Source organism: Meriones unguiculatus (genome assembly GCF_030254825.1).
Source record: "Meriones unguiculatus strain TT.TT164.6M chromosome 13 unlocalized genomic scaffold, Bangor_MerUng_6.1 Chr13_unordered_Scaffold_28, whole genome shotgun sequence".
Taxonomy (NCBI): domain Eukaryota; kingdom Metazoa; phylum Chordata; class Mammalia; order Rodentia; family Muridae; genus Meriones; species Meriones unguiculatus.
This window is the reverse complement of record NW_026843644.1, coordinates 8,006,335-8,023,792: the sequence shown is the minus strand read 5'-3', so window position 1 is coordinate 8,023,792 and position 17,458 is coordinate 8,006,335. Positions and strand designations below refer to the sequence as shown.

The 17,458-nt window shown below is 35.8% G+C and overlaps 1 protein-coding gene and 1 pseudogene across 1 annotated transcript; one reads left to right on the top strand and one right to left on the bottom strand.

Annotated features, from left to right (window-relative positions):
- Positions 1–17,458, top strand: part of LOC132650727 (zinc finger protein 431-like) — a 294,095-nt pseudogene that overhangs the window by 185,556 nt on the left and 91,081 nt on the right.
- On the bottom strand, positions 314–16,947 carry LOC132650653 (zinc finger protein 431-like). The gene is made up of 4 exons (XM_060376003.1): positions 16,616–16,947; positions 5,810–5,936; positions 5,557–5,617; positions 314–3,953 (listed from the first exon to the last, which is right to left on the bottom strand). Exons 1-4 carry the CDS (start codon positions 16,661–16,663, stop codon positions 2,192–2,194), a joined length of 1,998 nt encoding a protein of 665 aa, XP_060231986.1. The 5' UTR covers positions 16,664–16,947; the 3' UTR covers positions 314–2,191.

Sequence of the window (17,458 nt, the reverse complement as noted above, 5' to 3'; positions counted from 1 at the left end):
CCAGTGACCACACTGGCCCTTATTTAGCCTGAAATATATATTTACATATCTGCTAGTGTGTGAATTTGCATATACAGCAGCCCAACTATAGAAACATTAGAAAAATCCGTAGCAGTGATATGGACTACTCAGGGATTGAGCTCAAATCATCAGGCTTAGCAATAACTAAATTTACCCACTGAGACAATTCTCTGACATTCACTTGCAGTTTTGAGAAAGTCTTATGAATAAGTCTTTACTCCTAAGAACCAACACGTTCCAAAATGAGACAGGAGTGTATAATTTTCATTTGCAAGTAGCATTTATTATTCAAATCATTTTATATTATTCCATTCTCTGATGACAATATATTCATAATCTGAATAAAGTACAATATTGTACTGATGTAATGTTTCAACTAAATTTTGTGCATGTCAGTGAGCTCAGTGGGAAGACTGTTATGCAAAACTGACAACATAAACTTGAAGATCATATAAGCATGACTAAAATAAACCCCACAAAGTGTCAGACAGTCTTCATATATCTGTCATAGCCTAAGAATGAATAGTCCACTAAACACACAACATGTTTTGAAATAAATCTCATTGCTGTTACATTAACTAGCACCTCTAGATAAATCTCTAAGAAGGCTAGATAAATCTCTAAGAAAGCTAGATAAATCTCTAGGAAGATGATGTGCCATATAGTAAATGTGGGAAAATGCAGAAACATGGAACTTCAAACAACATATACATATATATATACACACACACATACTATTGAGCATTTATTAATTATTGATATCCAAGCAAGGCTTAAAAACAAACATTTTAAATGAATTTGTGAAAACATAAAAAAAAAAAATACCACACGTTCTCAGAGACCCTTCCTTGAAAACTATGATCACAGACTGCCTGATATAAATAAGCAATGGACCACATAGATGATGGGGATCCCATTCTATACATTGCACAGAAAAATACCTTTCACCAAGTGGAAATGCATTAGAATACGAACAGCCACCACAGAAGGAATATCAGAACAACCTCATAAACTTCTGTGAATGGATTTGCTACACATACAGCAAATTCAATCCCTACTCCAATGTTCAAAATTCAGACCACAATCACAAATGGTGTTCTGCTCCATTACATTTAAGGGAACATGGTAAATAATTTACTTCCTCCAAGGCTATGATAAAAACAGATACAAAAAAGGTTCTTTTCTTGAAAATGGATACATTTATTATGTACAAAGTAATCAACTCCTTTGTACAAATAGGGTTGCTCTCCTATGAATTCTTTTCTACTTCCTGACATCACGATAATATAAGATATTTACAGTACTAGAGACATGGCTTTGCAGTTAAGACAAGTTCATTCCCAGGACCTAGGTAAGGTTTTTGACAACTTTCTAGAATTCCTGGTATGAGAAGATCTGGTCTCAGAAAGACCAGACGATAAGGTCTGGTCTTCATGGAAACTAGAAAGGACAGGCACATCAAAAACACAAAGAGAAACTGTTATCACATAATGGAAATTAAAACTAATTCTTAAATATGTTTACTCATGAATGTTTTACTTATATAAGCATTCATTACTGAACTCAGGTGTTGAGGCAACTACAGGCTTATCTATAAATGTTTTCTTCATCATGAATTCTTTCATGTAACAGAAATCAAACACGTACATTTGAAGTCAGAGAAATGAATCCTTCTCAGTTGGTGGTATCATTTGGGAATGTTTATGAAATGTATCCCTGCTGGAGAAAGTATGTTACCACATAGGTTACATTAATAAGGTTTCTCTCGAGTGTGAGCTCTTTTATGTATTAGGAGATGACTGTTACATGCAAAGCCTTTCCACATTGCTTACATTCATATGGTTTCTCTCCAGTATGTCTTTTTTATGTCATGGGAGATTACTATTATGTCAAAATGCTCTATCACATTGGTTACATTTGTAATGTTTCTCTCCAGTGTGCATTCTTCTATGTAGATGGAGATTATTATGGCATGAGAAGTTTTTCACACGTTGGTTACATTTATAGGGTTTCACTCCAATAAGTGTTCTTGTTCAAGATGACTCTTACATGAAAAGACTTTATTATGAGACTGTTGTAAAAAGGTGATTCCACACGGCTTACATTCATAAGGTTTTTCTCCAGGATGTGTTCTTTTTGTCTTCAGAGACTACTCTGAAATGCATAGACTTTATAGACTACTCTGAAATGCATAGACTTTATCACTTTGGGTACATTCATAAGATTTCTCTCCAGTGTGAATTTTTTTATGTACTACCAGATGACTGTTCTGTGCAAAGGCTTTACGACATTCATTGCATTCATAAGGTTTCTCTCCAGTGTGAGTTCTTTTATGTCTTAGGAGAACACTGTTATATGCAAAGGCTTTACCACATTGGTTACATTCATGAGGTTTCTCTCCAGTGTGAGTTCTTTTATGTCTTAGGAGAACACTGTTACATGCAAAGGCTTTACTACATTCGTTGCATTCATAAGGTTTCTCTCCCGTGTGAGTTCGTTTATGTATTTGGAGACTACTGTTCTGTGCAAATGCTTTATCACATTGGTTACATTCATAGGGTTTTTCTCCAGTGTGAGTTCTGTTATGTACTAGGAGAGTATACCTCTGTGCAAAGGTTTTACCACATTGGATACATTCATAAGGTTTTTCTCCAGTGTGAGTTCCTTTATGTCTTATGAAATCACTGTTACATGCAAAGGCTTTACCACATTGGTTACATTCATAGGGTTTTTCATCAGTGTGATTTCTTTTATGTCTTAAGAGATTACTGTTACATGCAAAGGCTTTATCACATTGGTTACATTCATAACGTTTTTCTCCTGTGTGAGTTCTTTTATGTATTAGGAGTTCAGTGTTAGATGCAAAGGCTTTATCACATTGGTTACAGTCATAAGGTTTTTCTCCAGTGTGAGTTCTTTTATGTCTTAGGAGATGACTGTTCTGCGAAAAGGCTTTACCACATTGGTTACATTGATAACGTTTCTCTCCTGTGTGAACTCTTTTATGTATTAGGAGAACGTAGTTGGATGCAAAGGTTTTACCACACTGGTTACATTCATAGGGTTTCTCTCCAGTGTGAATTCTTTTATGTAGTAGGAGCTTTTGTTTAGATGAAAAGGCTTTAACACACTGGTTACATTTATAAGGTTTTTCACCAGTGTGAGTTCTGTTATGTACTAGGAGAATATACCTGTTTGAAAAGGCTTTACCACACTGGTTACATTCATAGGGTTTCTCTCCCGTGTGAGTTCTGTTATGTAATAGGAGTGTACACCTCTGTGCAAAGGCTTTACCACATTGGTTACATTCATAAGGTTTTTCGCCAGTGTGAGTTCTTTTATGTATTAGGAGACCATTGTTGTATGCAAAGGCTTTACCACACTGGTTACATTTATAGGGTTTCTCGCCCGTGTGAGTTCTGTTATGTAATAGGAGAGTACTCCTCTGTACAAAGGCTTTACCACATTGGTTACATTCATAAGGTTTTTCTCCAGTGTGAGTTCTTTTATGTATTAGGAGACCATTGTTGTATGCAAAGGCTTTACCACACTGGTTACATTCATAGGGTTTTTCTCCATTGTGAGTTCTTCTATGTCTTAGGAGATAAACATTATTTGCCAAGGCTTTACCACATTGGTTACTTTCATAACGTTTCTCCCCAGTGTGAGCTTTTTTATGTATTATAAGAGTACTGTTACCTGCAAAGGCTTTGCCACATTGGTTACATTCATCAGATATCTCTGCTATATGTGTCCTTTTATGTCTTAGGAGATGACTGTTATGTGCAAAAGCGTTACCATATTGGTTTGATTCATAGCGGTCCTCACGAATATGCTTACTTTCATATGTGTGGGGACTCCTGTGATGTGTAAAGACTTCACCATATTGAGTATCTTCAGGGGGTTTGTCTCCACTATGAGTATTTTCATACCTGCAAAGATAATTGATACATATGAAAACTTTACCACATTCATTACACTGATGAATCTAATTGTCCATGTCACTTAATTTTACAATTTGGTGTAAAGATAAATAGGAATTACATCTTAGTTTTCATCATTATTTTCACATTCACGGTTTTCTCCTTCTCTAGGGGTGTTTTGCATATTTGAAAATACCTGTGATGGTGAAAATATTTGTCACCTTGCTCACATTTATACTATTCTTTCTTACTTTATTCTTTAAGGTGTTTTGCCACATATTTGTACAAAACTGCAATACCTCAGAGTTTTAACTCACTGATTGGGTTAATAAATTTCCCTATACTGCACACCATGGTAAATTGGCAAAGTTAACTGTGAGAAACAGAATAATTTATATATTCCTAAAACTACATTTTCTGAAGTGTGATTTTTGTGAAAATTCCTAATGAAGTTGAATAACCAGTTAATTGATGTTGTTGTAATATTATGTGAAAGTGTGTCTGTGTATTGGAATGCTGATTGCTGAGACAGCAGAAAGCTAAGTGCTGAGCAGATTGCATAATTCTCTTTTTATGGTCCATCACCTGCCCTATATTTTGTAAACATTTGTCCTTCCTTACATTGGAAATAATAAAGAGCTGACAACTGATAGTAGGGCACAAAATGGAGGGCAGAACTTCTGAGTGAGAGAGGTTTGCTGGAAAGAAGAAAGCAAATGACAGGCGATTCACCAGCAGGACAGAGGGGTTAAGAGATAGACATGAAGATGAACAAAGAGGTAGTGCTGCCCATGCAGCAGGACACTGTATTAGGTTTATTTGTGTTAGGGAAAAAGAGGTTTCAGAATCCAACCAGTTAAATTGCCTAAGCTTTAAAATATAAAATAGTCTGTGTCATTATTTATACTGCTTGCATCTCTGAATAGTCCATATAAAGCATAATAGGTATCCCCATTTAAATATCTACTCATAATGGGGACTACTATTTATTTTAGTTGTTTTGAGTGGTATATTGTTTCTTTCAATATATCTATGACTTGTATTCATTGTGATATATGATATCCCTATTAAAAGAAGAATAATAAATGACATGGTTTCACGTTGCATTCACACATTTGATTTTTGTTCATTATAGATATGTGCTACAGGGATTATGGTTTTTCCACAACAACATTCCTGACTCTAAAAATCTGTCCTTCTCACAAAGCTTAGCAACATTATTACAAGTGTATGAGTAACCCCAGCTTTACTATGGACTACTTTAGTATAATGTTTTCTACATACTTTCAGCAACTATTTACTGTGAATACCTTTAGCAATATCTGAGTTGTAGGAAACTAAAGAAATGCAGCTCCACCTCATAGCGCTAATAAGGCTATGATTTAAATGTTGATCTTGCATGAGGTATGGTTTCCTTGCATTCTTAGAGGAGTGCCTTGCAAACACACATCAAATACCTAACATGGAGGTAAATAGTTTAGTAACAAGTTAGTAATCATCAGTAAATATACTTAAAACATTCCATTTACACTGTCCCTTTTCTTTCAAATTTCCAAGACACATTAACATTTTCTCAGAACCATATTCATATCAGCTTACATATGAAAATTACCTTATATGTCTTCTGGAACTCTGACAATGCTTTTCAATATTATGATCTTCCCAACTGTAGCCTAAAATACAATACCAGAAAATGTATGTTTTATTATTGGAAATAAGGCAAAATTTAGGTCATAATCTATGATCAATCAAAGAACCATTCACTTTAGTCTTCCCCATGGGCAAGTGAAATTACAGAAGTACATCAATAATAAATAAAGAGTTCCTCCCTCATTTTAAAAAGTAAAGATTATTCACTCTCATACCTATAGCAGTGAGATTCCTGTAGGTCTCCAGCATCACATCTTGGTAAAGATTCCTCTGGGAAGGATCCAGCAAAGCCCACTCTTCTCGAGTGAAGTTCACATGCACATCATTGTAGGTCAATGCATTCTAAAATATTCACACATGTGTACAACAGAAAGCATGAAACGGACAAAGTATACTGGAAATGTATACTTCGTTTACAATATTTTCATTGAATTCTGGCGTTTCTTCTTCTTATTTTCTGATACACAGGTTCTAATGTAATCATGAAATCTTTTTAGGAGGAAACTGAATAGTGAGGTTCACCTCTCTAATTTCTGCATCCTTTTAGGAGGATATAGCCTTGCAAGAGAAATGCCAATTCACAGACATAAAGAGAGAGAGAGAGTAAACACTAACAGTAATGAGCACATATCAGATAAATAGTATGAACAATCCCTAACTAAAATAACAATGGACAAGCTGGGTGTATTTTCTCAAGTCTTTTATTCCAAGAACACTCAAGAGACAGGCCCAGGAGTATTTCATAGAGCTGGATGCTAGCCTGATCTATCCAGTAAGTTCCAGGACAGTCAGGGGTATGTAATAAAAACCTGTATATTCTGTAAAAATTAATCAATCAAATAAAAAACAGAGACACCTCTGTGAACACTACACCAACAGCTCAGACAATAAGATCAACAATTAACAAAGGGACACATGAAGATGAAAATCACCTGGAAGGTAAACAACTCCATCAATAGAACAAATGATAGCATATGGACTGGGAGAGGACCTTCACCAACCCTATCTCTGACTGAAGGATAATATCTAAAATAAAGAATTGAAGAAATTAGACACCAAATAACACAATTAAATCATGGCATAAAGAACTAAACAGACAACCCTCAACAGAGGCAGTGCTAATGGCTGAGACCCACTTAAAGATATGTTCATTGTCCTTAGTCATCAAGGAAATGCAAATCAAAAGAACTCTGCATTTTGAGCTTACATTTGTCAGAATGGCTCAGATCATGAACTCAAGGGATAGCACATGGTGGTGAGGATGTGGAGTAAGGAAAACACACCTTCAGTGCTGGTGAGAATGAAAACTTAAACAACCACTTTGGAAATGCATCTAGACATTTCTCAAAAACTTTACAACAGTCCAACATTAATACCTATATACCTGAAGAGCTATACTACTCTGGGGAATATACCCAAAAGGTGTTCTACCATAACACACGGACACTTGCTCAACTATGTTCATAGCAGATTTATTTGTAATAAACAGAAACTGGAAAAAACCTAGATATCTTCTGTTGAAGAATGGATAAATAAAATGTGATACAGTTATACAACCGAATACCAATTAGCTATTAATAACAAAGACTTCATGCAATCAGCCAGAGAATGGATGGAACTAGGAAAGATTTTTCTGAGTGAGGTAACCCAGACCCTGAAAGACCCACATGGTACCTACTCACTCATAAGTGGAAATTAACCATAAAGTACAGGATAACCATGGAACAATCCACAGACCCAGAGTGTCAAGGAGAGCAAAGGGAGGATGTAGGAAACTCACTCAGAAGAGAAAATAAGATAGGTACCTGAATTAAATGGAGGGAAGGAATAGGGTGGGAAAGGGAGTGAGGAGGATAATGGGGATGGACATCAAGTTTGGGGAAAGTAGAGGCAAGGAAGGAATGAAGAGAGAGAATAGAAATCACGGTGGGTGAATTTGGAGGTCATGGGAGGCCCCTGGCAGGATACAGGTGTGGCCCTAGATGAGAAACCACAGCAGCATGGGTTACGGACCATGAAGTTACCAAATGAGAAATATAATATGCTCTGTTAAATCTCAAAATTCAACATGTGGATGAAGATCAATTGAAGAACAGATTTGATATGTACAAATACCTACATTTCAGGTCATCAGCCAATAATATAAAAACAAAACAAAATTACAAAGCTAGCACTCTAGATTAAGATTCAGATGAATCTCTATGTCTGAGGCTTGCCTGATTTACATACCTACTTACAGGACACACAAGATGAGAGAAATTTTCTCTTCAAAAACAAAACCAACAAAATTAATAATATAAAACAATAGATCAATAGTCCCTTAGAAAATGGAAGCAGGAATTAAAAGTCTGCCAAACACACACACACACACACACACACATGCCCTGGGCTAGATGGTTTTAGCATTGAATCATACCCGATTTTCAAACCAGAGTTCATACCAATATTCATCAAAGTATTCCACAAAATACAAACAGAAGGAACATTGCCAAACTCATTGTGATGGCAGTCACCCTGATACACAAACCAAACAAAGTCTCAACAAAGAAAGAAAATTTCAGAGCAATCTCACTCATGAACATAGAAAAAAAACATATTCAATAAAATACTCACAAACCAAATCCAAAAATACATCAAATATATACACGATGAACAAATACGCATCATCTCAGGGATACCAGGATGGTTCAAAATCCATCAGTGTAATCCACCATATAAAAAAACAAACAACAAAATCACATGATCATCTCATTAGATGAGAAAAAGCCTTTCACAAAATCCAACACCCCTTTCATGTTAACAGACTTGGAGAAATCAGACATACAAGGAACTGGGCACATACTTAACATAATAAAGGCAGTAAAAGGCAAGCTGAGAACCAGCATGAAATTATTTGGAGAGAAACTTAAATTCCACTAATACGAGGTACAGGACAAGGATGCCTACCCTCTCCATATCTGTTCAATGTACTACTTAAGTCCTAGCCAGAGTAATACCACAACTGAAGGTGATCAAGGAGATACAACTTGGAAAGGAAGAAGTCAAAGTATCACTATTCACACATGATATACTAGTATACATAAAGACCCAAGAAATTCTACCAGAGAATCCCTACAATTGATATATACTTTCGACAAATAGGCTGGGAACACATTTAATGAAAAAGATCTTCTGCTTACAAATGAAAAATGGGCTGAGAATGAAATTTGGGAAACAACACCCTAAACAGTAGCCACAAACAATATGAAATATTTTGTAGTAACTCTAACCAAATGAAAGACCTCTATGACTAGAATTTCAAGTCTTTAAAGAAAGAAACTGAGGAAGATATCAGAAGATGGAAAGATCTCCCAAAATCATGGACATGTAGGGTTAACATAGTAAAACAGCATTCTTAACAAATGCAATCTACAGATTCAGTCCATTTCCCACCAACATTCAAACATAATTCTTTAAAGACCTGGAAAGAGCAAACAAACTTCATATGGAAGTTTGAAGTTTTCATATGGAAAAATAAAACACCCTTTTGAGCAGACCAATCCTGTACAATTAAAATAAGGACATAGAAATAAACCCACACTCCTACTGAAACTTTACTTTCAACAAAGACAAAACCATACAATGGGAAAATAACAGCATCTTCAACAAATAGTTGTGGTCTAACTGGATGTCTGCCTGTAGAAAAATGCAAATAGACCCCTTTGTATCCCCCTGAAGAAACTCAAGTCCAAGTGGATCAAAGACCTTGACATAAAACCAGAGTCTCTAAATCATTTAGAAGACAAGGTAGAGAAAAGTCTGGAACTCATTAACATAGGAGACAATAGAACAAATCAGCACAGGCTCTGAGATCAACAATTAATAAATGGGATCTCAAGAAACTGAAAAGCTTCTGTAAGTCAAAGGACATTATCAAAAGAAAAAATGGCAGCCAACAGACTAGGAAAATAACAACACCAACCCTGCATCAGACAGAGCGGTAAAATCCAAAATATACAAAGAACTTAAGAAATTAAACACCAAGAAATCAACTAATCCAATTAACAAATGGGGTTCAGAGCTAAACTGGGAATTCACCACAGAGGAATCTCGAATGGCTGAGAAGCACTAAAGGAAATCATCAAAGTCCTTAGTCATCAGAGAAACAGAAATCAAAATGACTCCAGGATTCCATCTTACACTCGAATGGCTAAGATCAAAAACTCAAGTGACAACACACGCTGGTGAGGATGTAGTAAAAAGGGAACATTCCTCCACTGCTGATGGAAGTGCAAACTTGTACAACTTCTCTGGAAATCAATCAATCTGGTGCATTCTCAGAAAATTGGGACTAGTTCTACCTCCAGACCCAGCTATACCACTCCAGGGAATATATCCAATAGTTGTTCCCTTATATTATATAACAAGGACATTTGTTCTACTGTGTTCATAGCTGTTTATTCATAACAGCTAGAAACTGGAAACAACCTAGGTGTCCCTCAAATCTAGAAGAATGGATAAAGTACTTCTGGTACATTTACACAATGGAATACTAACCAGTTATTAAAAATAAGAAATCATGGAAACTGCAGGCAAATGGATTGAACTAGAAAAAATCATCCTGAGTGAGGTAACACAGACACAGATAAAAACACATAGTATGTACACATTTATGAGTGGATATTAGACCTATAATACAGGATAACCATACTACAATCCACAGACCCAAAGAAGCTAAATAACAAGGAGGGTCCACAGGAGGGTGCCAGAATATCACTCAGAACAGAAAACAGAATAGACAGCAGAAGTGGATGAAGAGAGGGAACTGAGCAGAAATTTTTTTTTCTATCTGTGAAGAATAAGAATAATATACTTTTTATTGCATTTGTATTGAATTTGTGAATAGCTTTCAGTTGAATGGTCATTTTCAAGATTTTATCTTTATCAATCCAGGAACATGGGATGTCTTCTCATTTTCCAGTGTCTTTCTTGATTCCTTAAGGTGTTTGAAGTTCTCATTGTAGGTATATTTTTTCTTTCATCTGTTTATTACTAGATATTTTACTTTCCTTCAGACATTTCTGAATGTATGTTCAAGATCTCCTTTGAATGTTTGATGTTGGTATATACAAAAGTAAATAGATTTGTGTACGCAGATTCTGTATCCTGTCACATAGGTATACTTTTTAATCATTTCAAAAATTTTTGTGATAGAATTTAGGGGAATTTTAATGCATGTTATTACATCATCTGCAAAGAGTGATAGTTTGAATTCTAATTTTCCTATTTATATTTCTTTACTTATCTTTCTTTATTGCTTAAACTAATACTTTGAGCAAAATATTGAAAAGGACTGGGGGTGGTGGACATAGATGACAAACTTCTGACCTGAGTAAATTTGCCTGGACCTTTTCTCCATTAGGGATGATTCTGGATGCAGGTTTCTCACCTATAGCTTTTATTATGTTCAGAGGTGTTGCCTCTAGCCTTACAACTTTTGAAACTTTTATGATAAAGGCATGTTGGATTTTTTCAAAGATTTTTGTTGTTTTCTGTTTAAAATCTTGAGGTGTTCATGTGATTTTTGTTTATACATCATTTATGTGATTTTTATATTTATTGATGTATGTTGTGCCATATCAGGGATAAGAAATTTGTTCAGAGTGGATAGTAGTTTTGATGTATGTCTGTATTCTCTTTACAAGAATTTCTTTAGAATTGAGTCTATTTTTATTAATTTATTTTTCAATAAATTTGTTTATTCACTTTGTATCCCCACTGTATCCCACTCCATCATCCCCTCCCAATCCTACCCTCCCTCCCTTATGTTCTCCCTTTTCCCACAAGACAACTAATAGGGGAGGTCTTCCTCTGATCCCTAGCTGACCCTAGCCTATCAGCTCTCATCATGACTGGCTGCATTGTCTTCCTGTGTGGCCTGTTAAGACTACAGTCCCATTAGGAGGAGGTGATCAAAGAGCCAGTCACTGAGTTAATGTCAGTCACTATTCCCCTTTCTAGAGAACTTGGAGACTGAGCTGTCATGGGCTACACCTGTGTAGGGGTACTAGGGATTCTAGGTTATCTTCATGCATGGTCCTTGGTTGGAGTAGAAGTCTCAGAAAAGACTCATATGCCAAGGTTTCTTGGATCTGTCATTCTCCTTGTGGAGATGTTGTCCCCTCCAGGTCTTCCTACCTCCCCCTTCTTTTGTAAGATTACCTCCTCTGTGCCCAAAGTTTGGCTATTAGTATCAGCACCTGCTTTGATATCCTGTCGGGTATAGTCTTCAGAGGCCCTCTGTGGTAGGGTCCTGTCCCATAGCCTGGTATCTCTCACTTCCAATGTCCATCCCATTTGCCATTCTGAGTGAGGATTGATCATCTAAACAAGGGTCCTCCTTCTTGTTTAGCTTCTTAAGCTGTACACATTTCAGTATGTTTACCATGTAGTATATGTCTAAAATCCACTTATAAGTGAGGATATGCCATGTGTTTCTTTCAGTTTCTAGGATACCTCCCTCAGTCAAGATGAGCATTTCTAGGTCCCACCATTTGCTTGCAAATTTTGTAATTTTTATAATACCTGAGCAGTATTCCATTGTGTAAATGTAACACAATTTCTGTGTCCATTCTTTAGTTGAGGGTCATCTGGATTGTTTCCAGATTCTGATTATTACAAATAAAGCTACAATAAACATGTTTGAACAAATACCCCTGTGGTATACTTGAGCATGTTTTGGATACATGCCTAGGAGTGCTATAGCTGGATCTTGAATTAAGAGCATTCCTTTTTCTCTGAGAACATGCCAGATTGATATCCAAAGCAGTTGTTCAAGATTACATTCCTGCCAGAAGTGGAGGAGGGTGCCCCTTTTCTCCACATCCTCTCCAGCATGTGCTGTCACTTGAGTTATTTATCTTAGCCATTCTAATGGCTATAAGGTGAAATCTCAGGGTTGTTTTGATTTGCATTTCCCTGATGATTAAGGAAGTTGAACATTGCTTTAAGTGTTTCTCTGCCATTCAATATTCCTCTATTGAGAATTCTGTTTAGCTCCATTCTGTTTACTATATTTTTAATTTGATTTTTTTTGTTTAATTTCTTGAGTTCTTTATATATTCTGGATTAGCCCTCTGTCAGCTATCGGGTTGGCGAAGATCCTTTCCTAATCTGTAGGCTGTTGTTTAAGTCTGATGACAGTGTCTTTTGTTTACAAAAACTTTTCAGTGTCATGAGGTCCCATTTATTAATTGTTGCTCTTAGAGCTTGAGCTGTTGGTGTTCTGTTTAGGAAGTACTCTCTTATGCCAATGAGTTCAAGGCTCTTCCATGTATATGTAGGCTTTTTGTTATTTCTGTTGTTATTGAAGTCTAGTTTTAGGCCATGTGGTCTGATAGGATACAAGGGATTATTTTGATCTTCTTGTATCTCTTGAGGCCTTCTTTGTGCCCAATTATATGGTCAATTTTAGAGAAAGTTCCATGAGGTGCTGAAAAGAAGGTAAAAGAAGGTACACTCTTTTGTGTTTGGGTGAAAAGTTCTGTAGACATCTATTAGGTCCATTTGATTTAGGACCTCTGTAATTGTCATTATTTCCCTATTTAGCTTCTGTCTAGATGATCTGTCCCTTGGTGAGAGTAGAGTGTTGAAGTCTCCCAATATTAAAGTGTTGGGATCGATGTGTGGTTTAAGCTTTAATCATATTTCATTCGCAAATGCAGGTGCTCTTGATTTGGGGGCATAGACGTTCAGGGTTGTAATGTCCTCCTGTTGGATTTTTCCTTTGATGAGAATGGATTGCCCTTCCTCATCTTTTTTGATTAATTTCGGTTGAAAGTCTATTTTTATCAAGGATATTGGCCTATGGTTTTCTTTTTGTGTAGTTTTAATGGGTTTGCAAATGACAGCAATGCTGGATTTCTAGAAAGGGTTTTCACAGGCTTCTTCTGTTTCTTTTCCTTTTTTTCCTTTCTTTTCATGATAGTTTAAGAAGGATTACTGTAGCTCCTTTTTGAATGTCTGGTAGAATTATGGTGTGACTTCATGTTAAGCAGACACACCCAAGTGGAGTAGATGATTAGAAATAATCAAATTCAGAGCTGAAATCAATGTATTAGGTACAAAGAAAACAATTCAAAGAATCAATGAGACTAAGAGCTGGTTCTTTGAGAAAATCAACAAGATAGACAAATCTTTAGCCAAACTAAGTAAAATGCAGAGAAAAACTATCCAAATCAGCAAAATTAGAAATGAAAATGGGAACATAACAACAGACATTGAGGAAATCCAAACAATCATTAGGTCTTAATACAAAAGCCTATATGCCATAAAATTTAAAAAGCTAAATAAAATGGACAATTTTCTTGATAGATTCCATTTACCAAAATTAAATCTAGATCAGGTAAATAAATTGAATAGTCCTATATCTCCCAAGGAAATAGAATCAGTCTTCCAAAAAAAGAAAGCCCAGGGCCAGATAGTTTCAGCGCAGAATTCTGCCAGACGTTCAAAGAAGAGCTAACCCCAATTCTCTTCAAACGAACCCACAAAATAGATACAGAAGGAACATTATCAAACTCATTCTAGGAAACCAGTCACATTGATACCTAATCCACACAAAGATCCAAGAAAAAAGAGAACTTCAGACCTATCTCTCTTATGAATATTGGTGCAAAAATACTCAATAAAATAGTTGCAAACCACATCCAAGAAAACATTAAAGATATCATCCACCATGTCCAGGCTAGAGCAGTAAGAAAACTAAAGGAGATCAAGGGGATACAAGTCAGAAAGGAAGAAGTCAAAGTATCACTATTCACAGGTGTTATGATAGTATACATGAGTGGACCCACAAATACTACCAGAGAACTCGTACAGTTGATGAACACCTTCAGCAAAATTGCTGGATATAAAATTAACTCAAAAAACATCCGAGGTCTTCCTGTATACAAAAGACAAGTGGGCTGAGAAAGAAATTGGGGCAACAACAACCTTCCAATATTCACAAATAATATAAAGTACATCGGTTTAACTCTTACCAAGAATGGGAAAGATCTGTATGAAAAAAAAAAAAACACTTCAAGTCTCTGAAGAAAGAAATTGAAGAATATATGAGAAGATGGAGAGATTTTTCCATGCTTATGGATCAGTAAGAATAACAGCAAAAAATGGTCATCCTACCAAAAAAAAATCTAGAGATTAATGCAATTCTCATCAAAATATCAACACTATTCCTTACAGACCTTGAAAGAACAATTCTCAACATCATGTTAAAAAAAAAAACAAAACAGAATAGTTAAAACAACCCAGTATGATAAAGAACTTCTGAAGTTATCTCCATCCCTGATCTAAAGCTATTCTATAGAGCAAGAGTAATAATAACGACATAGTACGGGCAGAGAAAAAGCCTTGTGGATCAATGGAATTGAATCAGATATCCAGAAATAAACCCACACACCTACAGACAGGCAGGACTAAGGCCAGAAATTTATAGACTGAACCCCCACGGTATGTCCTTCTCCTTATCAAGCTACTTAAGACCTCCATCCCCCGGTACTACAGCATAGAATCTCTACTTCCCCTCTCAATAGACTACCATATCAGTGTTCTGTCTGAGAGGAAAATCCTGCTTTTGGAAATGCCTGTCTGCTTTCTTTTAAGTCCATGACAACTGCATCAATCCTGATCTAACAGACACTACAACATGCACTGAGGAAAGCAGCAAATCATTGGTTCATATTTTAAAAGTCTTCATTCAACTAAGCATTTAAATGCAAAAAAATCAATGGGTAGACTTCTAGATGTATAAAATCTAACAACATTAAATCAAGATGAAATAAATTATTAAAACAGACACATAACAACCAAGATAGAAATGGTAACTTAAAAATCTCTCAAAAAAAAGAGAGAGAGAAAAGAAAAGCCTAGGTCTAGAGATTCAGCATGAATTCTACAAGAGTCGCAAATAACTCACTACAATACTCCTCAAAGTATTCCATATAAGGGAAAAGGAAGAAACACTTCCATATTTTTGTTAAGACACCAGCAGTATTATCTTGATTAGAAAAAAATCAACTTCTGAAAATTAATAACACAACCTAATATTGTGTTAACTAATTAATAACTCATGTTATAAAGAACTTCTATACAGGTACTCAGTTATCTGTACAAGAGACATACTCACTTACCTAATACATATGACTGGAAGCCATGATTACAGACTATGTTAATATTAATGTCAAATATTACTGATTCCCATAATACTAAATTATATAGTATACAAACATTTACATTTTATCTTTTATTTACCTATCGACTGAATGAAAAGTTCAACTGACTTGTTCAACAATCATCTTGATATCTTATTTGAAGTTAATCTCCAAGGCTTATAAGTATAAGTGAGTCCTATATTATACCTTGTTGGTTTAAAACCCACACATTACACTCATTACTAACACATTGAGATATGACCCAGGCTCATGAGCACTGTCTATGTTCTAAAATTTATTAATGAGACCATGATTTTCATTTCACATTCATCTTACCTTATTAATACTAAATCATCTGCGAAAGCAATTACTTTTCTGTTACTGCTGACTCGAGGACAGGCTATTTATTGTCCACAAAAGGATCTTTTTATGGTCTTTTGTCATAAATATAGACTGTATTTTCAGTGAAATGGTTGCTTGGATATGATGCCCTATATATCTTATGGCATTGGACATATTCCATGAAGTGATAAAAATTTTGGTTCTTAAACTTGATATATTTTTACACTATGTTCAATTGTATCTTACAGAACTTCATCTCACACTAGGAAAACATTTGTTGAAAGACATTCAAATTTAATTTCTTCAAATGAGTGTTTTCAGTACCCAAATCATGTACGGTATATACACATACACTTTGACAGAAACTTTTTCCATTTTAATTTGTACTTGCAACTATAAAATGAAAATGTTTTATTGGTTTGAGGATAGTGAATTACTTACCAATAATATAAGATCCCGGTGCTTCCCTTGCTTATGAGTGAGGCTTACCTGGCATGGAAGAAGCCAGTCCATGTTTCTGTCTTCTTTAGGTCCCATTTCAATTTTGCTCAACAGCGTTTTATGGAGGGCATGGGACACTGCATACACTGCATTCCGTATGGAATAGCTGGGCTCAAAAACAGTCACCACATCATTTTCTTCTGGTTTAATCTCTATAGAAATTGGGTATGGGTCATGATTTTCACATAGCAAAACAGGAGATGAGCAATCAAACCTGTCAATCCAGAATTAATGGAAGTAAAAAATCTCCTGGGTACTGGGAGGCTGTAGAAGACTAGATATAGCTCATTAAGCCAGGGATAGCTATTGTTTTCGAATATGAGAAGCTTCCTCTGAAAAAGTTCATCAAGTCATTCCTATTTGATAGGGACTCAAAATAAAATGTGTTGGTTTGCCATGTTCTACACCTTCCTTCTGGTTGAAAATAATTTATTTACCATGCGGAAAAACTTCAGTTACTTATGTGAGTACAGAATAACTGCACTTTTACCTATGTATGTTGGTTCAAATTCAGGAATTCAACACCAAATAGTACCCAAGTTTCAATTAGCTGATTGTTTTTCTGCAAAGCCACACAGATTTCTTTCGTTCTTTCCTTCCTTTTCTTTCTTCTCTCTCTCCTTCCTTCCCTCTTCTTCCTCCTCCATCTCTTTTTTCTCTTTGCCCATATGTATATGCCCTCAGCCCAGCAGAGGTGGGCAGATCCTTCTGTACTGAGTCCCCAGCACCCTAACAACAGCCCAGTGCACCTTACCTACTCAACAGCCCCCTAAAAATTATTTATAGGATCTTTCCTGCTCGTGCACCCGCAGGCCAGCAGAGGGCGCCAAA